Raw genomic sequence first — 25663 nt, forward strand, 5'->3', positions numbered from 1 at the left:
TTGTAGTGGCTTAGAGTTGCAGTGTTGCGGAGTGGCAGCAAGTGGCGTAGGGTGCATTGGCAAAGAGTGCAGTGTTGCACAGTAATGGGGATAGAGTGCACTGGCAAAGAGTGGTAGTGAGGCGCAGAGTGGAATGTCAGTTCAGTGGTGCACAGTAGATTAGAGTGCAGAAGAGTATCGAAGAGGGGTGCAGAGTAGAGCATAAGGGCCTTTAAGCAAGTGACCTGAAAATGAGAGGACAAAAGGAGCTCAAAACACTGCAGGAATAACACATGCCCACAGACCCTGAAGCCTACAAACACAAGGCACAAGGGTGTGTAAACCCTGAATCTGAAAATGAGGACATGAAAAACACTGGGTACTGTGGCCTTATGGAAAAGACAGCAGAAAAGTGGGTCTTAAGGAAATCAGAAATCCAGAAACATTGACATGAAAGCAGATGTCTCAGAGAGTACCTCAAACTATAGATTTCGGAACACAAGGCACAAGGTTCACAAAACTCTCAACTGCATACAAAAGGCCTGAAAAACACAGGGTGTTCTTCCAGAACACACAACTTGAAAAACGCAGGTCTCAGAGAAGACAACAAGGTACAGATTTGAAGACATAAAGCCTTAAGGCCTCAAATCATTTATCACAAACATAGGATCACAAAACACAGAAATAAAGAGCCTGAAAAACATATGACACAAGAGTTCAAAACATGGACCAAAATGAAGGCCTCCAAAAGTTAGCTGCAATACAAAAGGCCTGAAAAATGCATGGTGCTTGGACGTAAAAACACTATCCCCAAAACACACAGAGTAAGAGGACATGCAAACATTGACCACAGAACATGGCCTAAAAAGATGTCAAAGGCCCTTAAGACCACAGTTTCAAAAGCGTACAGCAGGAGGCCTAAAAACAAGGGCCATGGAAAGGTACTCAATATGGACTACAATACAACAAAGGAAATTTCATCTCCACTCTCAGAACCCAGCACTCCACTATTCAATGTATTTTTGCCTGTAACCCTATCTGGAGCGCTGGAGTCTCTCAACTAGGTCAGCGCTGTAAAAATAACACATACATACACAGAGTTCACGATCTTCAACAAAAAAAAATGAAAAGCAGGACTGTGCACCCACAAGAGGGATGCAAAACAGGGACTTCATATGTAGGGTTTCAAAACTACAGGGCACAAGATAGTGAGGATTTTTCTGTGCAGAGCAGTGACAGACTTTGCTCAGATAGCAACCTGGGTGGAACTACATTTTGCGCTGTCCCTGCTGCTGAGTGAAATGAGGCAGTAGGCGATGCCCATTTGTGGTTACTGGTCAGTTCTTGGCTGATTACATCAGAGCAGTGACTAGCCTCTGAACACACACGCTCCTGTGTCTCTGCTCCTTACAAGAACTCCAAAACAAGTAGCTCCTTCACACAGGTGTCAAGTTACTGGAGTTTGTCTGGTCAGACCCTAGTTGAATACATTACAGCAGTGACATGCTTCTGAAGACAAACACTCCCGCTTTTCCCCGTCTTACCGGATTCATCCACAAGTTAGCTTATTCGGGCTGATGCCTAGTTACTGGTGAGATGTGGATGGACACAGATGGAGATGGTGGGATGTGCGGGCAAACGGGATGGGGCAGGAGGTAAGAGGGAGATGGAAGGGGAAGGGAGGAACTGGAGGAACTGTTAGACATGGACACATGTGGCTTGTAGTAAACTATGATTAAAAGCAGTCTCGATCCATGAGAGGGCGACTGTGTAGTGCGGAAAGGAAGACACTGCCTGCAAATTAAAAAACTTTATTGTAGCAAGAAGTCCCCAGCAGTGGAGCAGCGACTGTGCATCGAGACCACCGGTTGTCAATTGCCAGTCAACGAGCAAATGCCGTTCCACAATACAACGCAGTTAAGAGCAAGACAGCAACTGTGAATCTGCAAGTAGCTTGCACAACATATGCATAATAAGAAAGCAACCTTAGTATAGTAAAACTACAACACATCTCCATCCTTTATAAGAATATAAAAATGCATGAATAGGGCGAAACGAAAAGAAAGAAATAGAGAAAACAAAGATTAAAAAACAAAAGAAAACAATACAACTTTAAAACAAGATTAGAATTGAAAACAAGGTAAGAATTAACAGCTTAATCTAAAACAAACTCTTTAAATCTCTTGCGTGCAACAATATCTGTAGTAGGACAGCAGTCCATATTATCTGTTTACATAATGGATGGGGAATCACTATTTTGACCTGATGGCATGGTGATCTCCATCAACTTCCTTCTTGTTATCACCTTCCGTTACATCCAACAACACCGCTTGAACACACAATGAATGGGATAACTCACAAGCACAAGAGGAAGGGGTCTCAGAGGGTACATTGATCTTGGAATCTGTAAGACAGGAAAATCGTGAACCAAAATCAACATCAGCATCAACACAATTCTTACACTCAATCACCTCAGAATTTCCTTCACTGTTCAACAAGTGCACATCAAATTCAGTCCGTCTGTTCAACCTCCGCCAAGAACCATTATTTAGTTTGGAAGATGATTTACCTACCCTGACTACTTTGAACACTCTGGAGTATTTTGATCCACCTTTCCTGACATGAAATGGAAGTTTAACTTTGACACAATCTCCCGCATCTAAACTAGTATTTTTGTGACCCAAATTGCTCGATACCCTTCACCGAATCAGCTTTTTTCAAAATACATATGCTTAAGATTCAAAATGGGTAATTCTCTCATAATCCAAAAGAGGACAAGGTATTTGCCCCATGAGCATGGAAAAGGGAGAAGAAAATCATGTGGCTAGATTCGGAATACAGTGAGCAAACATATGGGCAATATGTTTGCCTCAACTAACTGCTTAACATTGACCTTTTAGCAAGTACCGCCTGCGCTGCTTCCACCACAACTCTATTAAACCTCTCCACAGGGCCATTCATGTTAGGAGAATAGAAAGAAGTTTTCAAATGTATAACGTCATTTTTCTTGATAACATTTTGAAACTTCAAGGAAGTAAATTGCTTGACAGTGTCAGTGACAATTCTGATAGGCAAGCCTTCTTTATGGAAACAGTCTTGTAAGAATTAAACAGCGGTGCAAGTAGTGGGCTGGGATACCCACTTAATATCTGCCTATCTAGAAGAATAATCAATGAGAATGAAGGCATACACCTTGACCCTGGTGAAATTCTCATTAGGTCCTGAAATGTCCAATGCAAGTTTATGCCACAACCTAAAGAGAAACTCTGACCAATTAAGATTTGCCTTGTTTGTAATTAAAGCATTCTCAGAATTAACACAGATGTAACACCGTTTCACAAATTCTGAAATTTCTGAACCCATATAGGGCCACCAGAATACTTCCCATACCCGCTTTTTGGTAAGGGTCTAGTTCACATGACCCGTATGGGCCAACCTAATAAAAGTAGAATGAATATCTCTGGGCGGAATTACATATTCCTCATTCAAAATCAAATCACCAGAAAGAGTTATGGTGTCTCTAACTTTCCACAAAACTTGAAGTGGATGGCCTAACAGATTTTCATAAGGCCAACCTTTCTTGGTAAACGCAATCATACTTGTATGTTCCTCATCGGACTGAGAGCGTCCCATCCAACTTTCTTTTGATAACTCATTAACAAACAAAGATAGCACTTCAACTGAAGCAACCAGGCATTCTTCAGCAGTCTCACAGGAATAAATGGCAAATGGGTTAAGTAATCTGGATAAACAATCTGCAACAATGTTGACTGCGCCTCTGATGTGATCATCACAGAAGTTATACCGATACATTTTTAATAAGAATTTCTAACCAAATGTGCTGATGGTCTACCTGTGCCATTGCTATTAAGCAAAGATATTAAGGGCCTGTGGTCAGTTTTAATGGGAAATTCCTTACCACACAAATAGGTTTTAAAATGTTCCATGGCCCATGCACAAGCCAATGCTTTCCTTTCAATCGTGGAATACTTGGCTTTGGAACATGAAAGGGGTCATGAAGCAAAGATCACAGTATTCTCCACTTCTGAAGGTTTTTGATTGAGCATGTCCGCAAGCCCACCTGCACTAGCAGCAACATGCAAATAACACCTCAATTTTTTATTAAAAAAAGGTAAAAGAGGCAGTGTATTGACTATGGAACACTTGAATTAGTCAAAGGCATCCTGATGTATATTAGTCCACACAAATGTAACACCTTTTTGAGTAACTCCTTTAAATGTAAAGCTATATGGAAAGCTTGCATTCGAACCTGCAGTACAACTCACACAATCACAAGTAAGATCGTAATTGATCTTTATCTGTGGGTGAGGCTAACTTTTCACTAATGTGAATAAGACTAGATTTTGGTGAAATACCATTTCTGGAAATAACATGACCACACAACCTCCTGGGTGAGAAACTTACACTTCTCCCCTTGTAATGTCACACCTGTTTTATAAATACTCCGATAATAGTGAGTTGTGCAAATCAATAGAGTCAGCAAAGATTAAAATGTCATCTTGGAAGGCCATGACCTCCCTGCTTTCCCTTAAAAAGTGTAAACATGAATTTTTGGAAAATGGATGCGTAAGACGCTAATCCGAAGGACATGCATACATACCTAAAAGCACCATCAGGCATAATGAATGTGTCGGAGCTGCAGGAACCAAACACCAACTTGCAGTTGCAAAGGCTTGTTGGCTTACTTCCACCAAGATCTTCGGGCTCCAAGTAGCCTAAACCGCCAGCATTTCCTGTGACTAAGATCTTCGTCCTCACTGCATCACTTGCACCATGGGCTTGCATCTCTGGTGAGCTGCTCCATGGTCCTCTGCCGAGACCAGTGCATTCAGCGTGTGGGTCTTCCTGAGGGTCATCTTTAAAATCTTTGGTTGAGTCTCCTGGGCCTTGCTTGTCCTGACATTGTACCCTCTTCAACTTCCACGTTGGTCGCAGTTGCCAAAGCTTATTGGTTCTCCCGCCGGACACCGACCCCCTCAACTCTTGACATCCGACCTGGGACAGCTCGTGTACAGCTCCTGGTCATCCACAGAGCCGCCTGGTCCACATGGCTGCCGTGCCAAGGTCACCGTCAGCTCTCCTGCAACACTTGACATTGGTGGGCATTCGTCTTTCGTGCCTCCTGGTCACTCCTGAGTGACATAGACTCGGTCCCCTCTGCTTGCAGGTTTTTCACATCTTGAATCCACCTTTGGGTTCCACCAGACACTTTCAACGTCCCCAGCAGTGGCAACTTCCTGAAGTCCTCCATTAGGTTTGACTGGTTTCTGACACCACTTCACACCTATAATCCGGCATCCCTGGTGCATGTATCCTAGTTCCTAAGGTACCCATGGGTGGGCTGTCTCTCCAACCATTCTGTCTTCCACTGCATTTCTCCAGGGTCCACTGGGAAGGATCATTCTTCTATAAAATTGCATACGCAACTTATCCATTGACTTGCATTGATACCGCGGTTGTGTTCCCACTCTACACACGGCCTCCGTGGGACTCCTAGTTACTTACCATGGGTGGTTCCTTGGGTCCCTTGCACTTCTACGTCTTCATGGTATAGTCTTTACTCGAGTCGTGGTTCACATACCAGTATTTTAGTATATGGTCTGGTCTACCCCCGGTGACCACTGTGTATTACGTACTACTTACCTGTTTCTATTGAAAAGTATTGTGGGAATCTCAGGCTAGGAGATATCTGTATGTGTTAGTGAGTGTTTTATAATAAATACACAGTGTGGTTCTTTTTCGCTTAATCTATACCTATAAGATTATGTTCTAGTAAAACAAGCTGCTTTACCACTCCTTTTGAACTAAGCCTGAAGGTTGTTCTGCGCAGCTACCACTTACAGAACTCTCTAAGGTAGTTGAAGACCACAAAAATCACCATAAGGGCAGTCTGGATTGGTGAAGGGTGCCCACTTACATAAGTGTGCATCATATACCAAGCAAGCTTCTCACACCATCTCAAAACAATCATTAGTGAACAAAATAGCTTAATTCTCAGCAGGTAATTTGCATAAATGCGAACATTTTCAAACTGAGAAGCTGGAGCTTTTGAAAAACAAATCAGGAGATTATATTTTTCCTATTAGCTAATATCGAAGAAGAGATGATTTTTAGGTGGGAGACCTGAAAAAAACAATTAGTGCCTCGAAAATCGAGAGTCTCGTCTGAATGCCCTGTACGTACCACTTTGAAGCAGAAATCCACTTTTGGTCAGACGTCACTGACCCACTGCTGAGGGTCCTGTACTTACCATCAGGTATTCCTAATCGACTTCTATGTGGATCCCGTTTCTAAAATACCGGGTGCATATTTCGTTGGATATCAGTTTGTCTAAGCCCTCTCCGATCCCTCAAGTGAACTGAGACTCATGTGCTCCCGCTTCGGGACCTTACAATGGTGATGTCAGACCCATTTCTCTCAGTTGCGACAACAAATCCCTGTCTCGCTGTATTGTTGTTGTACGAACTGCGCATGCGTTCCCTCCTAACCCACCTCCATTGACCGGCGTGGGACGGTTCACCCTTTGCCCTTATATGGAAACTGGAAGTGCCGCAGCCTGTGGCACTGAGTACTTCTAGTGGACCCCACCCACTTGACGTCAAGAGTTCCTAAATAGTCATGGAAACAGTCGCGGTGCGCGTACCACAGTTGACACGTCACGATCGTGGCGCGCGTCGCTATTCTGTGACCAAGGCCGGATGATACCACTGTTGGAAGTAAACAGGGGGACTCGCTGTATTTATAGGTGCTTAAAGTATATTCCCTGTATGAATTCAATGCTACTGCGGCTGGTATATTCAAGTAGTAAAGTCCTTGAAGGTGCATATTTATACCCCATACACTGTATGCGTCTCACTGCACACTGTACACAAATCAGGTTGCTCCATTCCCTTTCGAAATGTCCAGTCCCCAATCACCTCGTCGTAAAATGGCCGCTGGGGAAGTTACAGCGCGCGACACCGGATGCAAAAGCGCGAGCTCGTGGTGCCCCGCCCATTCTGTCGGCGTCACTGTAGGGTATATAAAAGCATGAGGGCGGGTGCGCGAGCAGTCGCTGTATTGGCATCACGAAGACGAGTTCTTACGCCACCCAAATTCGTAATCTGAGCGATGGAAGTTCAGAAGGAAGCTCAGCGCATCATGACTTTATCTGTCTGGAAGATGTACCACTCACGGGTACAGCGCGGTGGTATGCGCCTCCACCGCAGTCTGCAGCTCTCGTTGGTAATGCGCAGCGCCCGCGAGGTCTACCTTTCCGCGAGGTTGGAGGACGACCAGGAGGAGAGCGGAGATGTGTGCGCGCCACCGGCTGACGAGCCTGCTGTCACTGAAGAACAGAAATGTGCACCAGCTGCAGTGACACCGGCGTGCGAAATGTACGAGGAAGTCTGCACGCCCTCCTCGCTTCCTCAGCGCGAAGAGAGCACGTACACAATGTCGCCTGGCACGGTCTCTAGCCCATCCGGATCCCAAAACTCCGGGGATTCGGCGTCCGGGTTCCAAGAAGACACTGCCAACTACCCTCATGTTGAGCCTGAGCCAGAACCAGCCTTGTCCGAACCCATGGAAGAAGACGAAACTGTGTCTGCCTCACAGGCGACCGTGCGCCTGGCCCGTCCAAACCGCAAACGCCGCAGTTGTACTCTAAGCCGCCGGGGGGCTGCGGAGGAAGCAGAGTTGGTCCCCTCAAAGAAGGCGCGCCTGGGCGATGAACACGAAGCACCACCACAGCCACAGGAAGGCGCTTTCCCGAGCCTAGCAAAGGTGCTTCAGAGCGGCATTGGGGCTGTGTTGGGGTCGACTGCTGGAGGCTGTCGAGGTGGTGGAGGCGGAGGAGGAGCCTTCAGTATCGTTGTGCGTGCCGTGGTGGCTTTCTGAGGGGGTCCGGTTCGACAGAAGCCAGGCCTGTAGCCACCCGCCTAAGGCAGGAGCACAGAACGCCTCCATGAGAAGGGGTATATCGGACCACCTGGCCCGGAACATCAGACAAGGAGCCACAGCCGTGAGGTCAGCCCTGAGAAGGGGCCAGAAGTGGTGCAACTCGACACAGCCCGGGCAGCCAAATCAGACCTCCATATGCCCGCGCCAGGAGGCTGCGAGTGACATGAATTGCCCCCAATCGCCAGTACTGCATGACACAGTTGACAAAAACAATCCTTGCGACAGAGGGGCAAGAGTGGCTTTGATGACCAGCCACGGTTACGTCAAACGCCCGGAACCGAAGGCACTGTGGTGCCAAGCAATCGGGCGGCAGGCAGGTCCCTCGGAGGTCGTTTGCAACTTCGTGCCAGTCGGCCAAAGCACTCGACGGAGGTAGGGGGAAAAGTGTATCGTCAACAATCCTTCCGCCCCTTAATCATCTTCGAAAAAAGATAGTGAAGAGACACAACAGTGACTCAAAGGTGAACTGCGAAAAGTATCAACAGAAGCGGATCAGAAACGAACTGTCTAGGGAATACACAAGTGGCAGTAACGTCCCCCGGGGCTGCTATTCCCCTCTGCAGTGGGACTGAACTGTAACAAAGCAGCTGCGAGGGGGGGGGGGGAGATGGCTAAACGCCGTTATGACAGACACGGCCAAGGAGCTAAGTCTTGTCGACAATTGTATGGTGACATCTTGTGTAAGAGCATCAACCACAACCAGGAGCATGAGAAGCCGAGTGAACATTTACCACCGGTAACTAAACTGACATTGAACCGCCCGGACCGTGGCGTCTCAACAGAAGGTCACTAAAGGGTGTCCAAACTGAACAGACTTAGACTTTAAAAGACTAATGATCCTGTGTTACCTGACCACCGACGCCCCCACCCAGAATATGGTAGAGACTACGGGTGCGGCCGAGGTGCCCCGGGGTGTGTAGGTGGGTTTCCTTCCATGCCCAGGATGACGCACCCTGCGTGACTCCTGCTCTGGCGCCCGCGCATCCGGCCGAGCCGGTCTGACTCACACCCTCCTTCCTGCAAGGGGCGGGGGCGCCCAGGGCGGGTGATGCAACCGCAGATCACATTCCTGCCGCGTCCGGCCCTTCGCAGCTACTGATTCACTGGGGCCTGGTCTTGGGTGGCGACAAATCCCCCGCTCTTTCATAAGGGGGGGAGGGGTCAGGAGGTGTGTAGACCCAAGTTTAGTGCCAACTACGTTCTTGTGAATATTTGATTGTTGTGTGTTCGTCTGAACTGCTATCAATTCTGTACTGTTTAGGCATGCTAAAATGTGCTATCGTTTTTCCTGTCTTTACTATTTGGTTAAATGCCGTCCATGTGATGTCGGAATTATGCCTTCTACAAAGTGACCGCCTGAAATTCCGTTTATTTTTATGCATATGTTTATTTTTTTATGAAAATAAATTTATATTTTTGTACTTTTTGTCTGGAATCGAATTGTGTCCCTAGACGTGAGATGACCTAAAGGTGTAGGACTTGCGGGATGGGTGGCTGGCTGGGCACAATGTCACATGTGTTGGGGGTGTGGGTATGATCAAATCGCTATGCTGCCTGACACCACTCAAATGTCATTACAAGAGTTCACAGACGCAATGAATAGGAAAGAATATATGTGGTGCATTGTAATTTGGACTCCAAGACCTCGTAGTAGTCAAGGTGGAGACTATCAATGTTTCATCCCAGGAGGAGCCCACGACCAGGTAGGTCCCTCGAGTCCGGACCAGTGGGAAGAGTCCAGAATCTCGTTGCAAGGAGGCGTCGACCACAATCAAATCTCAATAACCAGACATTACACTACACAGTAAACTGATGCATACAACATTTACACAATTATTCAAGAATGTAACCTTGTTCCTTTCCTTCAAGGTTATTGTTTTCCTCTTCCTTAGTCGCAGGAACGATTTTGCTGCAGGGGGGGCGGGGGTAGTTTGAGCTTGTGGCAAAATTAACCAAGTCACACGGGTCCGAAGTGCTTCTAGGGGTTGTCACTGGGTGACGGGTAAAAGTGACGTAGGGCGCTTCGTTGTGGATAAGGGGCTCTGTCAAACGCAGTCCAAGAACCTGAACCCATGTACCACTATGTTGGGGGTTCTCAGTGAGTCACCCCGAAGGAGAGAAATGGGCAGTGTCGTCACTTTTATTGTGCCGGACAATCTCTGAAGCAGTGACGTAGTGGACACGGGGCAGGTATTTGTTGTTTTTTGTATCAGTAGCTCGTGTGTTTTCGCTAGAAGGTAGGTTCCGTGAGTCACTTTACCGAGAATGGGACGAAAGCCCGCCAACTTGTCTTAAAAAGGTGAACTTTTGTGAGCGCTGCAGGGCACGCAGCCTTCCATCTTGATCAGGCGTTGTGGTATGGTTAAAGGGAGTTTACGTACTAGGTTGACTACGAGGTCCTTTTGGCGGGAGTGATGTCTGTCCGTGTTTTGGTTGGTCCTGCTCCTTTGCAGTCAGTCATGACGGTCTTAAATTTGTTTTCACACGGAATGTGCGGTGAGCTATTGAGCAACGTTATGTTGACATGTTTTCACGCACCCTAACGCGAGTAGGAATCCAATTTCTCCCGGCCAATCGCGCCCTATAGGAAGTGGTTCTTGTATTGGAGCGGCCAGTGTCGCAGTCTTGCAGATTGCCAAGAGCGTTTGTTAATTTGAACCGTGGCTATGTGTTCGCTTCATAGACTGAAGCAGTGCCCATGTCTGAGGCGCCGAGCCCTTTCTCCCCTCCCTTTTTTTGTTCATCTTGAATCTGTAACGGGACACATGAACGCGCTGAGCTAAAATATTCCCATGACCGGCGTATAGTGGCATATGTGTGGCTGCGCCTGGTGAGTCAACACTTGAGGAGTTCAAACCAAATCTCTTTATTAAATAAGTACATGGTAGCAGTAAATAAAAAAATTCTCGTATGGTGGCGTATAATAATCTAGTCATTTCATCGTTTGTGAAAAGTTACACCAACGAGAATACAGATTCAATCTGAGTCTCAGTATGTGCGTACAAAGTCTACCAGATCGAATATAAGAAATATATTAACAAGGGCCGCGCCGCAACATCGCTGCCTCCCATGATGTAAGTGACGCGGCGCAAGCGGCTAGTAAATAAATCCCTATGGAGGATTCAAACCTGCGATATCTCACATCTTGGATGTTGACTCGCTTAGTTCCTCGTCTTGTTGCCTGTAAAATATGTTTTTAAACCGTGCAGGGGTTCTCGAGTTGAGTACTGTCCAAGCTACTAGGGCTCCTTCCGACCCCCTGGCACCTTGGGTTTGCTGAAAAATGAGCGTATATGAAAATCAAGAAACTTGGTTTACTTCCTTTTTTAACCACCACAAACCCCAACACAATCTTTTCTGTATGGTGTCCTCGGAAGCACATCTGCCTCCAAATGTCCACCACAGGCAGTTGACTTACATGATGTGCAAGTTGTAAGCACATGTTTGTTACTTCCGGCCATCTGCTACACGCAGCGCTTTACGAAGGCATTGGCGATTTGTGGCACAGCGAGGAAGTGGACTGCAGCAATGGTTGGAAGGCATGAGGCGAGGGTAGGGGGGTGCCGCCGCAGCACACCTCTGCACTCCACCTCCCCTAAGAAGGTAAACCCGATTTGAGGAGGGTAAAACGTATTCAACAGGACGTAGGGATGAACACATGCCAGTTACACGGCCAGCTGGATTTTCACGGTGATCCGGTACTTGTTTTTTTTTTTTTTTTTTTTGCAGGGTTCTGGGGTGAACAAAGCGACTCCTGGGGTTAAACAAAACTTACAATTTGAACAGTGAGCAGGTTAGTGTTCCAAGGCCAGATTGCCATAACTGACTGCAGCCAATGGGAGGCCTGAAGTGAGCACGCACTGGCTCCAGCAGTGCACGCAAATACAATAAGCAGAGAATCCTCGTCCGTGCCATGATAACGCGCGCGCACACTACTGCTATGGTACATTCCGTGGAGGTGATCCCGCACCCCCACCCCTCACACACACACTGCTTCCAGGGGACATTGATGTCTGTACAGCTTTCTGCTAACGGAAGTCGAGAAAGACTGCGATACCTCATTACGCGCCGAAGCAGGGGGGCGAGCCCCCCCCCCCCCCTGTGGGGCGGCTGTCTGTAGGCTTCCTTCTAATGGCCTAGTCTGCAGTAGAGGCTCCTGTGTTAACTCATTATACAGCAAGAGGCGGGGGGGGGATGCTGCAGCAGGAAGAGGACAAAAAGGCCCCCGCCCCCCTGTCTGGCCCTCGCTGCAGGAAGGGCTGCCTGCCAAGAGGGATTACAGGCTGCAGTTCCCAGCTCAGCCCTTCCTTCCTCCCCCACCGCCCCCTACCCGGGCTGCAGAGAAAGCTGCTCATTATCCCAGGCTCATTGCACAACCCCAGGCAGCCGGAGGCCCTCGGGCACCTGCTCCTCTCCCTCCCTCTCCGCGCCTTGTACACAGCGCTCCCCTCCCCCACAGCTCACGTCCCAGTCTGACCCGCAGAGACTGCGCCAGGAATCACGAGAGCCACGCAGGCCCCGGTCGGCGGAGCGGGAGGGCGGGTGGGTCTGAGCCACCGTCTCCATTTCCATGTCCTGTCCTTGTGCACAGAGATCCCGGTTTCAGCACAGGTACTGCCAAGGGGGCTCCTCGGTGCAGTATGTACCACACAATTCCACACCGGGTTTGTACTCCAGTAGGCAGACCTGTACACCAGGGCGGCTATTATCCTCACAGTGACCCTAGGAGCACACGTTCATGGCTGCGGATGCCCCACTGGCACGAGAGCAGAGGGGCACCGACCTCTAACATGGCTGCAGGTGCACCCCTCGGCGCGGGGGGAGAAGGGTGCACCGGCTCTAAGCACCCACGCGGCTGCACACGCACCCAATGGCAGAAGTAGTTAGGGCAGGTATGCACTCTGGCTGCACTGGGCGGGGGCAGACCGTGACCAAACAAACTCTCGTTGCTGCAGAGTTGGGCAGGAGATCCGAGGAGTCTCTACCCTCTCCTGTGTGTGCACATGCATGCTGGGGTGGTTGGCGACAGATCGAGTTTACGCCTCTCTCTTGACATTCAAGGATAGTTGGCTACCTGACTGTTAACCACCTTATCTTCCATGCTGTGTTTTTTTTTATCCCTGGTTTTGCTTCCTTACTGCCTACTAATTAATGCAATTTCCGCCTGTTTACAGTATGTATGTAAAGAGCTCTGATACCTACGGGTCAAGCTAGCGCTATATAAAACTTTTAAAATAAAAATAATAAATACATCTTGGATACAATATTAACCGGGGATAGTACCACGCCTGGACAGGAGCGACAGACGCGCGCGGAGAGGAGAGAGACAGACACACAAACACTTTCGTGCCCCAGACACTCAATAGAAACTGCATTACGCAGCTCTCTTCAGTACATGACGCGGAATGTAGTTTTTCAGTGATACAAACCTGTTTCATGAGCACGCAAGTTTTAGCAACATACATGCGAGTGAAAATACATAACTCCTGGCCCTGCTAGGTCACAGGAATACTCCGATAAAGTGGTATCAGAGGGGCGTCTACTAGCCCCTGAGACCCACGTGGTATCACAGACCAGGGGCCTAACACAGCCACTTACCGCCATTGTAACATCAGCATCGCAGACTGGAGGTCTCGAGCGCCACTGGGCCTACATTGATTTGGTACCCTCATAGGGTATGAAGCAACTTAGGTATTTTTGAGGTCTTGTGCGCGCGTGCAGAGAAGTGGGTGGGCGGGTTGTCATTAATACCGGATACTGCTTCAGCACCGGGTGCTCGACAAACGCCACTGACAGGCAGTGTCTCCTCCCCAAAGTCTCGGATCGCGTGTTCAGCATGTTTACTTAACACTTCTCCGGTTACAACGTTATCATCACCAGTTCGTCTTCAGTCTCTACACTTTGCCGAGCCTGCTTTCTCTCACGTCTCTACTTATTCACTCACTTTGTCTAATCAATCAACCCTACTTCTCCTCCTCTCCTGGCTGCTTTCGAGACAGTGGACCATAGTTTATCACTTTTGCAGACTCAGCGCTCCAGATAGACCTTCAGGTGTCTAATTTCTGCCTAATATTGCTCCTCCAAGTCCTTTTGCACACAGCTTTCACTTGCTGTTCCCAAGGGTGGGTTCTGGGCCGTCTTCTCACTGGTTGCTCCACTCGGAGAATGACGCCTCCTTCCCTCCCTTTCCTCTTCTCCCAGCAACTCCCACACAGGGAGCAAGGACTGCTCCTCCAGCTCCCCCTATAAAGTGTATGCTAGTAATAAGCAAATAATCCTCTTTCCACTCTACTGTCTTCCTCAGTGCTGTCAGCCTTTGAATGCTGAACCACAATACTTTCCAAGTCAAGTCAAGTCAAAGATAGCTTTATTCGATTTCATTAAAAACCATAAAAGCACAAAAGAAACAACAATCACATGTTAAAAAAGAATGTACAAGTAAATCCAATTAATTACATCTTAATAAAACAGACTTATAAAATCAAGGGGTACTAGGAAATAGAAGATCTGCATCTGATTACATATTTCAGAAATTTAGATACAGCCTTAACAGTCATTTCATCTTCAAGCATAAGCAATTTTACAAAGGCTGGTCTACACTGCCTTAGACCCCAAATTTTCAATAAAGGTATCAAATGTCTCTTTCTGCCCCACGCATAGAATTTACAGAACAAAAGACTATGAATAGATGATTGCTCAGAAATATCATCGCATGGACATTTGATTAAATGGGGAGACCAATTATTTGTTTCAGGGAATGTAATTAGCCTATAATAACAATCAGTTCTCAAACGGGCCAGTAACATTCTATCATAACAGGTATAATCAGGTGATAGATAAAACTGTAGACCAAAGCCCTGAAGGAGTAACTGATGGTGTGAAACAGATTTTTTCATGCTCTCTTTAGTCCACCTACTGTTTTCTAGGAAAGCAAGACATCGATCTTTAAAATCCTTTCTTGAAAACGTGGATAATAAACTTGGATTATTAAAATGATGTGGTAGGCCCATATTTTCCCTTACTTGAATTACCCGGCAGTCTGCGATACCCCAAAGGCCGGCCCCGTATGTAGCGATTGAAACACATTTAGCTTTGTAGATGTCCATTAAGATACGGACCGGTCTACCTCCTAATTTGTTTGCGAACTGTTTCAAGGCTCCAAGTGAGCGTGCGAAAGCTAGATTTCTAACGTTGACTGCTGGTGTCCAAGAACCCCTGTAGTTAAATAAAATCCCTAAATAAGAAAATGAATCTATTAGTTCTATCTTAGACTGGTTTAAAAAGGTATTACATGGAACTTTGGACGCTGATGAACAACTCATGGTAAAAGTTTTTCCAGTATTAATTTTTAGGCCCCTGGATGACATGAAAGTTGAAAAGCTAATTAACGCTTTTTGGAGCCCTAATTGAGTTCTGGCCATGATAACCGCATCATCAGCGTATAATAAAATAGGAACGGCCTCGCCGTTTATCTGGGGATAATCTACTTTCGTCTTCAATAAAAACTCAGCCACACCGTTTATATACAAGTTAAAAAGAAAGGGAGCCAGGATGCAACCCTGGCGTACACCTTTCATGATAGGAAATTTGTTTGTGCATTCACCATTTTTACCAAAACGGACCTTAGCTCCTGCTCCACGATATAACTCTTTGATAAAATTCAGGATGTTCATATCAATGCCTAATGAGATTAAAGTGTCCCACAAAAGTTCATGGCCTAAACAGTCAAAGGCTGAAGTTAAGTCGACAAAGGTCATAAAAAGGTTGCCCTTCTTAGCTATCGTATATTTTGCAGTTATAATAGCTAGATTAAGTCCTTGTTCGACTGTACCTAGTCCTTCTTTAAAACCGTATTGAAATTTAGAAAGGATGTCACTGTCTTTGGCCCATACCTGTAATCTATTTAGGATAAGTCTTCCGGCTACTTTCATCAACGAATCCAGCAGCGAGATAGGCCTATAACATTTTGGATCATTGCGGTCGCCTTTTTTAAAAATGGGGACTATTATTGCTTCCTGCCAAGTCAAGGGGAAACCCTTTTTATTATAGCTGTTTAATAAGTTGGTCAGGAGCGGGGCCCAAAAAGAGATGTTTTCCTTGAATAGATCTATGGGAATCCCGTCCGGGCCCGGAGCTTTGTTATTTGAACTTTCAGTTAGGGCTAACTCCATTTCTGTTACAGAAAACGAAATATCCAGAGGGAAACCCGTAGTTAAGGTGGACAGGCTATTTTTCGATGTACTTTGTGTAGGAGTTAATAGACTACACAAGTTATCCTTCTTATACAGTTCAGTGTAGTGATCGACCCAGGCAGATTGTTCAATTGCCAGGTCTATCACATCAGTTTTTCTATCTATAAAAAAAGGAGCGTTAACTGCTTTCCAGAATGCAGTATTGTCTCTCAGACAGGACGCCTTTATTAGGGCAGTCCAGGCATTCTCCTTAATCTCTTGTTTTCGCTTTCGTATGGAAAGTTTATAAACTAATCTGGCTGCTCTAATATCTAAGTAGTTCTTAGGCGTGGTTTTTAAGCACTGTTTTAGATTTGCATGGGCTTTGCTGCATTCAGAGTTAAACCAGCCCTCGAGCTTTTTTCCTCGTCCTTCACTGGGCATTCCAGTCAAATTGTTAGATATTTGCAGCGCAATCGAATGGAAAGCTTTAATGACCAAGTTGGGATCTGGAGAATCTGCCAAACAGATCATGATGTTAGAATATTGGTTGGAAATTAGGCTATGCAAGAAGTTGACTGAATCAACCATTTTCCATTTAATTGCGTAACCATTTTTTCTCGCCATTTGAATAGAATGACCATAGAGATTTTCCACTGTGTTTGGTAGTTTTCCGTTCCTCAGTCCAATGTCAAAGATTAAACTGATGGGAAAATGATCACTCATAGCAACATCCTCTGTATTAAACATGAGGATATTGTGACGATAGCTGTTAGTGATTAGTATGAAGTCTATCGTGGAGTGTAGTCCGTGCCCAAAGAAGGTGGGTTGAAAACTGATTTGTGGGTTACAAAGCTCGTTTGCATAACCCAAATTCCAATCATGAATTAAAACATTTAGTGAGTTACCTAACGCTGAGTGCTCGAAATGGGTGCAACTTTCGCCCAAAGGATTTAACAGACCGCATGTATCCTTACTGCTATGTGGGCATAAGTGGCAGTTAAAATCACCGGAAAAAATAATACACGTATCTTTATGGCCTCTGTCTGTACCACAATAGATCAAATTATTTATATCCTCGAGTGCATGCTTGTGGTCTCCCTTGGGAATATTGTTATATAAATTCACCAAGATAATTTGTCGATTGCCTCCAATGACGAGGGAAAAAATCTGGTAAAAAACGTGACCGCCATTTGTCAAGAGCTTTATTGTCATGGTTAGCGTATTAGAGATATACGTACAGAGTCCTCCCGAGGGTCTGCCCCTCCTGGGCAGATTCAGAGTTTTGCAATGTTATCCTGTAGAAGGAAGAACTATTTCTGCAAACAGGTATAATAGTGATGCGACTTACAGGACCAATCTTCAGAAGTTAAGGTGAGTGGTGGGCAAGGTCCAAGGCAGCACAAACAGTATACCATCAGCAGCATGAGAGTGGCTGGGCACATGGTGCAAATCAGCGTTGGTAGCCCAATGTAGTTAAATGGGGATCAATCACTGCAAAAAGAGGCTACAGGATCTGGACAGGAGGCCATTCGGGCAGAACCAGCAAGTAGGCTCAGGCCTTGCGATGCTCAGGATGAGGAACACCTTTGGTCCTCTTCTCCAAGGACGACAGGTTCAGGGGTGTCCTTTGGCGGCAGGTTTTTCCTTACCAAAGCAGTTGCGGTTGAAGAGGCCTGCATGCAAAGGTTGCAGGTGATGGGGAGTCCAGGAGGGGTGAAACCACGAAGGACTCGAGCTCTGTAGGGGGGGGGGACTGTGTAAGAAACCGGTCATTACGTCCCCTATATGACCACTTCCTGTGGAAGTGGGTATTACCCTGTCCCAGAATTCCTAAATATGCCATCCCAAAGATGGCTATTTCTGAATAATCTTTCCCACCTCACAGTAGCCCACCTTAGGTGTGGTACTAGCCGAGAGCCTAGAGGTGGCACGTCTACCTAGCTAGCTACTTTTCTCATCTGTCCAGGTGCCAAGGGGGCTCTTTATAGAGGAGGTGGATTCCTCTCCTGTGAGGGGAGCCAGATTTGAAGCTTGCCGGCCCAAGGAGGCTAATCTACATCTAGTATAATGGGGTGACTCAGTGCCCCTCAGAACCTGGGTGTACAAGAATGTGGAAAATGTTGGTTCTGTCGGGTACAGAATTGATTCTTGGTTTACTGAATAATAAACAATTCAAACAAATAACAGTACTCAAACCTTTCAGTAATAATCAATGAAAAGGAAGGAGAAGAAAAGACAAACACCATAAAGCAAAAAACACACTACAGTTAAGTCAATCAAAGTCTGTATTTAAGGATAAATCCATATATTCTTTTAAATGTTATGGTGTAGTGATGACATTAGAAGGATGTCAGAGTTCATGAACATACAATTTGTTCCAACGGCGCAAGTGATATGGTGGAAAAAGGTGCGAAAAAAGTGCTAAATGTGAACAAGGTATATACAATGCTGTACAAAATGTTGAAACTGGTCATTCAAAGGACATCCACCCCTTGGTACATAAAGCTCGGCCCAAGGAGGCTAATCAGCAGCTCATCCTGTGGGAGGGGGTGTTATACTCTCTTCCCAGACAGGCTTTTGTTCTGGGTCTCCTGATAGAACAATACTCTCACAATAGGAGGTCAGAACAGCGTCTTGCTTGGCAGGCTGGCAGAAACCAGTCAGCAAGTACACCAGGTGCCCTCTGGATGCATGTATTGGTCATCTCTATTTTCAGTAAAGACATCATGGAGCTGGGGAACTCATTTTCACCAGTGTTCAAGACATGTTTAAAATGGCTTCCCTCGTCACTTTTACTGGCAGTAATAGGACTGACAAGCACAGGGGCAAATCTGATCATGCAGGTAAAGTTCAAGTGTATTTATTAACTGTTGGAATAATTAAAATCATTAGAGTAAAATATATACAACCTAATGGATAAAAAGTGTAAAATGCCCTGCCTCAAGCGTGCCCAAAAGGTGGTGTGAATTACACTTGCAGTTGTAAAAAGCAACAAACGGGGATACTGACCCCTTGTTCTAATGGGCGTGTTCTCATATTCAACTAGTTGTATGACCAAAACAGAGGCCCATTACATCCTAAAACCAATGAATAAATAAAGGCTTGAAGTCCAAAATTATTTAAAACAAATCAACAGATGAGGATCCTTCTAGTCGGAAAGGTAGCATACTGTACTATGACATAAAAGGGTAAAGTTTAGAGTGCAGCCTTGTTAGCTTTCTATTGTTGAATTTGTCACTCACAAATGCTGTAGTAGACTCCTTCCGGATAGCCAATAACCTGCAAGTTTGTGGGAGAAAAGCTTTAACGTGCAGTGCGCAGGCCAGCCAGGGACTGGTATTACTCTGTGGCAACTCGGTGACCTGATAAAATGCATAAACTTCCCCAGTCTTGCCAGGTTGCATGCTGTATTTTCAGTGGCCTATGATTGCTGTGTCTGCTGCATATTGCCGGATGGGAAGTCGCACCCTGCCCAGCCTCGGGATAACTAGACTAGCACCTTGCAGGGCGGCCCCCAGATCTGCGGTACAGAGATTAAAAAGAGAGGGGCCAGAAACACAGCTCTGTTTAAGCCCATTCTTTGTAGCAACCCTGGAGGTTACTGTGATAGGGCTTGTTTTAAAACCAAATCCATGTGCCCTGGTATAATTATATAATCGCCTTGAGGAGCATGGGCGAAATCCCCTATACGGACACTTGACCCCATAGTCTTCCGTGACCCGCCCTATCGAAGCCTGCTGTCGTCTATGAAGCAGCAAAACAAGGGCGGTTGATTCTTCCTGACTGCTTGTGTAGATAAGTATGCCATCGCTATGATATTGTCCATAGTTGAACAGTCTGGCCCAAATCCTGACAAAGAATTTAAGGATCCCTTTTTAGGTCTCACCTGACCCAGCGCATGCGCTAGTCTGGCGAGACTTTTTGTGAGGGCTCAAAAAAGTGCTACCACTGTAGCCTAAAGCTACAGTGCATGTGCGCGGGCGCGCGGCCTCACTTTCGCAGCCGCACGGCTGCTTTGATGTTCTCCGTGAGCCAGTTTTTTAGGTCTCGCCTGACCCAGCGCATGCGCTGGTCTGGCGAGACATTTTGTGAGGGCTCCAAAAAGTGCTACCAGGCCAGCCTAGGGCTACAGTGCTTGTGCGCGGGCACGCGCGCCACGCTTGACCGAGCTTACTTTCACTTTCGCGGCCGCTTTGATGTTTGATCGCGATCACTTTCGCGGCCGCTTGGCATAGCCAATAGGTCTCGCTTTTAGGACCTTATAAGTATTTAGTTATGCAACTGTTGCATGGCTAAACACTTATAAGGTCCCAAAGGCGAGACCTATTGGCTATGCCAATGCTTGTTTTTCTCCTGTGTATTACTTCTATGTAGTAATGGTGGCACCCGTGCGCCGCCATTACTACAGAGCAGTAATAAACAGAAACAAGCATTGACATAGCCAATAGGTCTCGCTTTTGGGACCTTATACGTATTTAGTTATGCAACTGTTGCATGGCTAAACACTTATAAGGTCCCAAAAGCGAGACCTATTGGCTATGCCAATGCTTGTTTCTTTACCCATGACTCCAGCTGCTTCAAGAGAACTCAGACATATTCCTTGACTTCTAGGTCAAGCAAAGCAATTAGCCTATAGTTAGCCGGATTGGAGCGATCGCCTTTTCTATGGATATGAAAGAGTATTGAACCTCTCCAGAATAACGGCATCATTGCAATGGCGAAGCATGAATAAAAAGAGTTGTTAAAAATGGCACCTAAAAATCTTGTGCTGATTTTAATACGGGTGCAGGGATCCCATTCAGCCCTGGTGCCTGTTATTCCTCATTTGGTTGATGGTCGACAATGTATCTGCAAGATTAGCAGACCGTTTGATTCTTTGAAGAATTGTGTGGTGCTCTTCTCCTGCTGTTACCCCAATCGCTTGGAATGAGATTGCTGTAGAGGCAGCGAGTAGCAAGATGGCGCGCAGGGGCCTATGGTTGCTTTCACCCCCTGTCATAAATTTCAAAATCTTCAAGCATGGCTGCAATCATATTCCTGATTTGGATATGGTTCATTATAGAAGCGTTCCTAAAGGTAGGATTTGGGCACCAGGAAGGTGAGCTGGCTCCCTTTAACGAATGGGTTGAGCATAGCTTGTGATTGTGGAGTAAAGCATGAAGAGGAGCAGCTCCACCCGCACACCAGAGTAGGTTAGGTGTCTCTTCCAGGTCCCTCATGTTGAAGTCCCCAACTATGGTTGCCTGATAATTGTCGTGTTTGACCAGTAAGTCATCAAGCTTTCTTGTTAGGTAATCTAACGTGTCTTTCTTTTGAGTCTGTGCGGGATTAAAGTAACAGTTAATTGATAGCAGACTAAGGGACTGGGAAATAAACATCAGGCCTTTTATGAGTAGAGCTTGGATAGCAGGTGGAATAGTGGATATTTCAGTTTCAGGCGTGTTTTAAAAAAATGAGAGATATCGAGAAGGCCGTCTGAATATATTCCATTTAGAGGCTGCAACATGAAATTCATAATAGCCTGCAAGTGGTGTAGTTTTCATTGCCCAAATCTCCTGGAGATACACAGGGCCCGATTACGATGAGGCGGCCGAAACTGAAACCAGGCGGTCATTCCGGTTGGATACAGCCAAGCTCAATGAGCCCGTCGGCCAGTCAGAGACCGGCACGTAATCCCAATGGACGTCATTTCCACCGTTGGGATTACGATGTCGGTTTCCGACGGGCTTTCCGACATGAAAAGCCTGTCCGAAAGTGACATTGGGGGTCCCTAGCAGGGCCCCCATGACCAAATGTCCTTTGGTTGGGGGCCACCCTTCCATTTCTCTATGGGAGCTTGTGCTACCGCCGGTTGACGGCCGCAGCACAAGCTCCCATTGGGAAATGGGAGTTTGCAACCACACCATGTGTGGTTGCATTGTAATTAGGTATGCGGAACCACCGACCAATGGACAGGCGGTTCTCTTCCCGATATAGTTCACCTGACATCGTAATAAGGCCCACAATGTCACAGTTGGATAGATAGTCCTGAATAGACTTATCCTCGATGATTTTTACGATTCCTGCTATGTTTCCGTTTCAGGAAATAATTGACAGTTGTTGTTGGCTGGGGGCTTCCCTCCTTTTCCTGTCCCGAAACGTCTCACTGTACCTGTTGTTGGGAATACTGCCTCTGTACTCTTTAAACCTCTGTAGGGGCAGCCAAACATATACATAGTTGTGCTGCTCATTGATTATTACAATAAGTGATCATATGTCATTGGGAGCGGTTGATCGTGTTTGACTGATTATGCTACCTTTGATGTTGCTAATAGTGCCCCGCAGAACTGAGGAGACCCCCTTCGCTTCATTATTGGGGTTGAGGACATGTGGATATTTCTCTGGTGAGGGAGCTGGGCATCTATACCCCAATCGGCTAGCTGTGGCGTATCCCCGAGTACTGTGATTTAAAGATGCTGTTGGCAGAATCCCACCAGAGTTGAATCACTGTGCGGGATTAGTTTAGGCAGGTTCAGGAATCTTACCCACTCCAAGTCATCTGAATGGATTTGAGCAAGAGTTATTACATGTTCGAATAAACAAAGAATGTTACTTCTGTTCAGGATATCATGGGGGCCCATGATGTGATAGCTTAGATGCGAGGGATGTCATTGGAGGCTAATGATTCTAATATTCCTAGACCCCGTCCTTAGTTGATAATTGGGAAGCCTGGGTGAGATGAACCACTTAGGTTATTTCCAGTTTGGCGGATGGTTGCCCTTCCTGAGGTAGGGGCCTGCCTCTCTGGATTCATGGGTCTTTGCTATAAAAGTGTGGGAGACCCTACAAGGCATATTAACACAGCGGCACTTGAGGTATTAGCTACAATGACCTGAGTACAGTCGTCCATCTTCATGAAGTTTGGCACTATACTCTTTAAGCTCGGGGTCGGGACTTGCCATGTCAGGAGCCTGGGCATCCTGTGTGTTACTAGGCTTGGGGACTTCAATCTCCACTGGAATGAACCTCATGATCAGGAGGTTACAACCCTCAAAAACTTCCTAACCGACCTCTCTCTGACCCAATTCTGTGACAGTCCTACACACAACTTAGGCTCAACACTGGATCTAATCATCTCCAACCCCAACTCTATCCATCTCGGATCCATTCTCCCTTGTGACTGGTCTGACCACCACTATTTCAACTTCCTGATCCTTGAAAGTTGGAACCACAAAAGCACACAACCACTAAAACTCAAGCACTGGAAATGATCTCTCCATAACACAAGTGTTAATGAGCTCACAGAGCGCTGCAATTCTTCCCTTCCACCGCCTGCAAACATGTACAACGTTCACAATCTCACTGAACACTATAACAACGCCATGCTTTCTGCCTTGAATGCCACAGCCTCCCTTCAGCTAAAAAGAATTCCCATAAAAGACTCCAAACCCTGGTTCAATGACAGACTAAATGCGGACAGACGCAGCCTAAGACTAGCAGAATGCACCTGGAGATCCACACCCTCCTCGGATATTCTAAAACCACTAAGATTCAAACGAAGTAGATATAACAAACCATTAGATCAGAGAAAGCCAACTTCTTCAAATACCAACTGGACAAAGCCAAAAATCGCCCGAAACGTCTTTTTGAGCTGATTAAATCTCAATCAATCAACGCCTCTACCCAATCTCAGCACCTCTCTCGTCTGCAACCAAACTGTGATGCGGTTGCTGAATTCTTCCTCGATAAGACAAACAAAATTGAAGCAGATCTTAGGTCTGCTGCACTCAATCTTTCGCCCTCTCTTGACTCCTCTGTCTCCACACCCCAGACCTCGCCTCATTGTCTCTCCCTCAAAAACAATGCTTCATGGAGTCAATTCACTCCCCTCAATGACATTACCATCCTCTATATTCTCTTGACCCTTAAACCCTCAAATCACTTCAATGACCCCCAACTTCTTTAAAGAAATGATAGGATCACTAACACTGCTCTGGTCCAAGATCCTCAACGCCTCACTTCTTCAAGGTGAGATCCAGGGCTGCCTGAAGGCAGGCCTAGTGCTCCCTTTTCTCAAAAAAACCTTGGCTGACCCAGTTGACCTGAACAACTACCGGCCAATCACAAACTTACCCACCCTGGCAAAACTGCTGGAGAAATGTGTTCATGAACTACTACGCAAAGACATTGAGCAATGTCAGCTTCTCGACCTATTCCAATCGGGCTTCCGCACTGGCCACAACACTGAAACGGCCATTACTCACATACTGGACAACACTCTCACTTTACTTGACCAAAATGAAGCTTGCCTTTTAATTCTGCTCGATCTCTCATCTGCATTCGAAACTGTCAAACATAACAATCTACTCTACCTCTTGGATCACAGGATGGGGCTCTCTGGCAAGGTCCTTAAATGGTTTTCCTTTTTCCTCAACAACAGAACACGAAGAGTCAAATCCAACCAGTCTCTATCCAACCCTAGTCCTTGCATACTGGGTGTCCCCCAAGGATCCTCACTCTCCCCCACACTCTTTAACCTCTTCCTGGAACCATTGACTGTAATTTTTTAAAGCCTCCAACATCCAATATCACATGTTTGCGGACGACACCCAACTCTACATGAAAATCTCCTCCCCGACGACATCATATCTCTCAACGGAACCCTTCTCAAAACCCTAAACTGGCTAACCTCCAACCATCTCAAATTAAACGCCCTCAAGACCGAATTCCTCCTCATTGCACCCGCTAGGCAAACCACCACTGTTGTGAAATATCTCTGTAACCTCACCGCCCTCAACTGCACACTACACATCATTGACTCCACTAAATCATTGGGAGTTGTGCTAGACAAGAACCTAAACATGCAAGATCACATCAGATCTTCGACCAAAGGAGTGAACTTCCAACTTTGCATCCTTAGAAAACTCAAACCCTACCTTCCCCAAGACGACTTTAAATCGGCGGTGCAAGCACTTGTCATCTCTAGACTAGAATACGGCAGTGCTACTCTATGCGGACTGCCGAAACTCAATTTAGCACCCATCAGAGCATCTCTAAATGTTGCTACTAGACTCATCATGGGTTCTAAGAAGACCAACCACATTTCGCCGGACCTGAATTCGCTCAATTGTCTTCCCTTTGAGGCAAGGATCCAACTAAAGATCGCTTGCATGACCCATAGAGCACTACACTTCAACACCCCACTCTACCTGACAAACAAGCTGGAACTATTCGGGGGCTCCAAGTCCACAAGGAGCACCGGCACACTGCTACTCAAGCCAAAGAAATTTAATAAGCTTAAAACCTACAAGTGTTCATTCTCTGGCGTCGCCCCGAGAATCTGGAACTCCCTTCCAGTGGAAACAAGACTGATTCCCTCTACACTTGCCTTCAAAAGGGAAGTTAAAGCTCTTCTAATGAACAATGCCTTGAACTAGACGCTTTGCTCCTCCTGCCTCTAGCTTACTGTACACATATCACTTGTTGCAACCCTTTGTCGCCGGCCATATTATCTGGTTTGCTCTTGTTGTATATTGCCCTACTTTTCGTTCTCACCCAACCTGCTTCCT

The 25663-nt window shown here is 46.3% G+C and overlaps 1 protein-coding gene across 1 annotated transcript; it reads left to right on the plus strand.

Annotated features, from left to right (window-relative positions):
• Nucleotides 1-7053: 7053 nt before the first annotated feature.
• Nucleotides 7054-9362, plus strand: IER2 (immediate early response 2). Its single transcript, XM_085600704.1, has one exon. The coding sequence runs from the start codon at nt 7111-7113 to the stop codon at nt 7876-7878; it is 768 nt and encodes a 255-aa protein (XP_085456830.1). The 5' UTR covers nt 7054-7110; the 3' UTR covers nt 7879-9362.
• Nucleotides 9363-25663: the final 16301 nt, after the last annotated feature.

This window comes from Triturus cristatus, chromosome 4_2 (assembly GCF_964204655.1).
Source record: "Triturus cristatus chromosome 4_2, aTriCri1.1, whole genome shotgun sequence".
Classification (NCBI taxonomy): Eukaryota; Metazoa; Chordata; class Amphibia; order Caudata; family Salamandridae; genus Triturus; species Triturus cristatus.